This window comes from Belonocnema kinseyi, chromosome 1 (genome assembly GCF_010883055.1).
Source record: "Belonocnema kinseyi isolate 2016_QV_RU_SX_M_011 chromosome 1, B_treatae_v1, whole genome shotgun sequence".
Lineage (NCBI taxonomy): Eukaryota > Metazoa > Arthropoda > Insecta > Hymenoptera > Cynipidae > Belonocnema > Belonocnema kinseyi.
In genome coordinates this window covers 8,502,868-8,506,259 of record NC_046657.1, presented here as the reverse complement: position 1 = coordinate 8,506,259, position 3,392 = coordinate 8,502,868, and the positions used below count along the sequence as shown (strand labels likewise).

The following is a 3,392-nucleotide window of genomic DNA, read 5'->3' as shown; positions in this document are numbered from 1 at the left end:
GGTGTTCAACACCCCACGCTTTTGACAGGTAAACTTTGGATGGCTGCCGATCGAAATACTAAAGCTTGGGTCTATACTAACATACTTTCCTGTTAGTTAGTGATTCCAATAAATGTCAGATGGCCACACATATTCAATTTTTTAAAATTTACTATACTTAATTGGAGCGCAAATTTTTTTGGGGGGTCATACACCCCATGTGCAATTTAAGGGTTAAATATATTATCTGGATAGCCTTCCGTTTCTCATAAACCGGAAGTTTGCAGACTTTTTTTTAAGCGGCAAAAAAAAATCAAAATTTCATCCAATCAAGAATACGGGTTACCCGACAAAAAATAGTTTAAAATTGTTTCGAGTGATTTCGAGATGGTTTGAGAAATAATTGAAAATGGCGCCATGCACTTTTTAATAATTGAATAAATAAATAAATAATGGGAAATGGGAAAATGAACCGACAGCAACATCCAATCATAAACGCGGGTTTCCCGACAACAAAGTTTCAAATTGTTTGGAGTAATTTCGAGATGGTTAGAGAATTAATCGAAAATAGCGCTATGCGCTTTTAAATAATATATAAATAAAAATAATAGGATTATTTTTATAATGAATAAGAACCATCCATATTTTATTTCTAATGCATCTCGCCTACCTCATTTCATTATTTTCGGTCTCTTTGAATTTTGGGTATTGTTCTCCCATCCGTTTCAAACAGGTAGATCGTCTCGTTTACCTGTCAGGTTGGGGGCGGCCTGAATAGTGAACGGGAGGGGGTTGGATGCTGGAGGTGTCGGTTCCGTCGGCAGTTCGTATCCCCAGAGTTCTCTCTGGTTTAGTTCGCTCGCGGCGTTTACATCGCGCGCGCGTTCGTCACTTTGTCGGTCCGATTGATAAACGTCGTTTTTTGAATATTCGCGCCACGAGGTTTCGCGATTTTTAAATTTAAACTGGTCCCATCACATCGTCTTTTTATAATATTCAAACCTTAATTGTAAATCAATTCTCATAACAAAAATTAAATAACACTTCAAAATAATTATTAACACTACTTTGACCCCCATTTAATTAACGATCGAAAAAAATGGCAGTCGACTTTTTGGATTTGAGTTTTCGAGTGGCTAGTTAATTTTTCCAGTGAATTCATCATAGGAACATTTAGTGAAAATTAGTGATTGGTGATGAGTGTCCAATTATTGAAATTGAAGAGAAAATTATGAAAGAAATTTTCTATTTGTGAGTGGCTCAGTGTTCTTTTTTGGAAAGTGAGTGGAAGGAAAGAAGTAAAATGTCGATTACTAGGAAAATTCTACTTTTGCTGCTGTTTGTGATTTTCACGAAAAATGCTCACACAGGACGTGGGTTTAGATCAAAACAAGGTGGGTGATAAATTGTTATTAAAAATATGGATATAGAAGATAAATAAGGGGTGTCGAAAAAATGTGTTCCGAATTCCCCATTTCCCCTTTTTATTCCCCTATTCGTACCGAAAAGATCCGGCAATTTTTCTCGAACCGGCCGTACACGTAGCCACTTTTTTTTTAAATTGTATATACTTGGGGGTCAAAGAACGTGAACTTGCATTTTGTTTACTACCTCTACATGACCGATTGGAAAGACGGATTCCTTGGTGGATAATTTTAACCAAGACTGACTACTAAGCTCTTGAAAAGAACGATCGAAGGATCGATAACGAAAATCGCGCCATAATTAGAGGGTGCGCTGCCCGAAGCTCGACGTCGGATATCTGCCTCTTCGAGTGAGCGGAGAAAGTCAAAGAGAGGAGATAGGTCTCTTTTACAATGAAAAAAAGTCAAGAAAGTTCTCCAACCTTGAGAAGGGTTGGGCTTCAAATTTAGCTGCCTGTAAATTTTTATACGTCACAATATAAATAAAAATGTAAAAGCGGTATTTCAACCTCGGAAAGCCAAGAATAAATGTCAAACTTACGAGTATTATTTATATATATACGCGAGTATATTCGAGAAACTAATTATTAGAAGCTCATCGGATAACTAAATTAATTAATTAATTAATCAGAAGTTCAATCATTTATCAAATCAGAGGCTGTGAGGGTATTGTTGCTTATTCCGGAAAAAAATTTGTAGGATCCGGGAATTAGGGAATTGATATAAATAATTCTCAAGAAAGTAAGATATTCATAGACTACTGGATCAGGAAAATAAGGGATTAATTAATTACCAAACCAGGGAAATAGGCAATCAATTTTTAAATCAGGGAATTAGCTAATTCATCTTTGAATCAGGGAAATAAGGGATTCATAAACCACTGGATCAGGAAATTAGTGGGGGGGGGGGGAATTAATTACTTTATCTGGTAATTATAGCAGCAAACAAAATTTGGATAAGGGAATTAGGGGATTAGTAATTTTCTGGGACAAGAAATTAAGAGAGTATTAATTTATTGGATCATGCAATTAGAGAATCAGTCATTTGTTGGATCAGTTGATTACGAAATAATTAAACAACTAGATCAAATGATTAAGGGACTAACAAGTTATTAGGATCCAGGAGTTAGGGAATTGGCATAACTAATGGTCAAGAAAGTAAGAAATTGATAGACTACTGGATTAGGGAAATAAGGAATTAATTAATTACCGAATCAGGGAAATAGGCAATACATTTTTGAATCAGGGAAATAAGGAATTGATAAATCACTGGAAATTTTTGGAAAAATTAATTACTTTATCTGGAAATTATATCATCAACAAGATTTTCGATCAGGAAAATAGGGGATTAGTCATTCGCTGGAGCAGGGAATTGGAAGATTAATCATTTTATGTATCAGGGAATTAGGGGTCAATGAATTGTTGGATCAGTGGATTAGGAAATAATTACACAGCTGAAGCAGGGAGTTAGGCTATCAATTTTTGGACCTGGGAAATAAAGAATTAATAAATTACTGGATCTGGAAATTAGGGGAAAAATTAATTACTTTATCTGGTAATTATAGAAACAAACAAAATTCGAATGGGGGACTTAGGAGATTAGTAATTTGCTAGAGCAAGGAATTAGGGTGTTATTAATTTATTGAATCAAGGAATTAAGGAATCAATAATCTGTTGGATCAGTGGATTAGGCAATAATTAAACAACTGGATCAAAGAATTAAGGGATTAATATAAGTTATTAAAATCCAGGAATTAGGGAATTGGCCAAAATAATGGTCAATAAGGTAAGAAACTAATACATTATTTGATCAAGGTAATAAGGGATTAATTCATTTTTCCGGGTCGGAGAATCAAGGGATTAATCAATTTTTGAATCAAGGAAATAAAATATTAACCCTTAAACGGCCAAAACGCCACTACCGGGACACTGCTTTTCAACGGCCAATAACTAAGACTATTCGACACTAGAAAAAATTGAGACACATATA

General features: G+C 34.8%; 1 protein-coding gene across 1 annotated transcript in view; it reads left to right on the top strand.

Annotated features, from left to right (window-relative positions):
• Positions 1 to 932: 932 nt before the first annotated feature.
• Positions 933 to 3,392, top strand: part of LOC117169719 (laminin subunit alpha-2) — a 359,746-nt gene continuing 357,286 nt past the window's right edge. Inside the window, exon 1 of the mRNA XM_033356225.1 lies at positions 933 to 1,373. Within this exon, the coding sequence (XP_033212116.1) occupies positions 1,283 to 1,373 (91 nt within the window). The 5' untranslated portion in view covers positions 933 to 1,282. The remainder of the gene's footprint in view (positions 1,374 to 3,392) is intronic.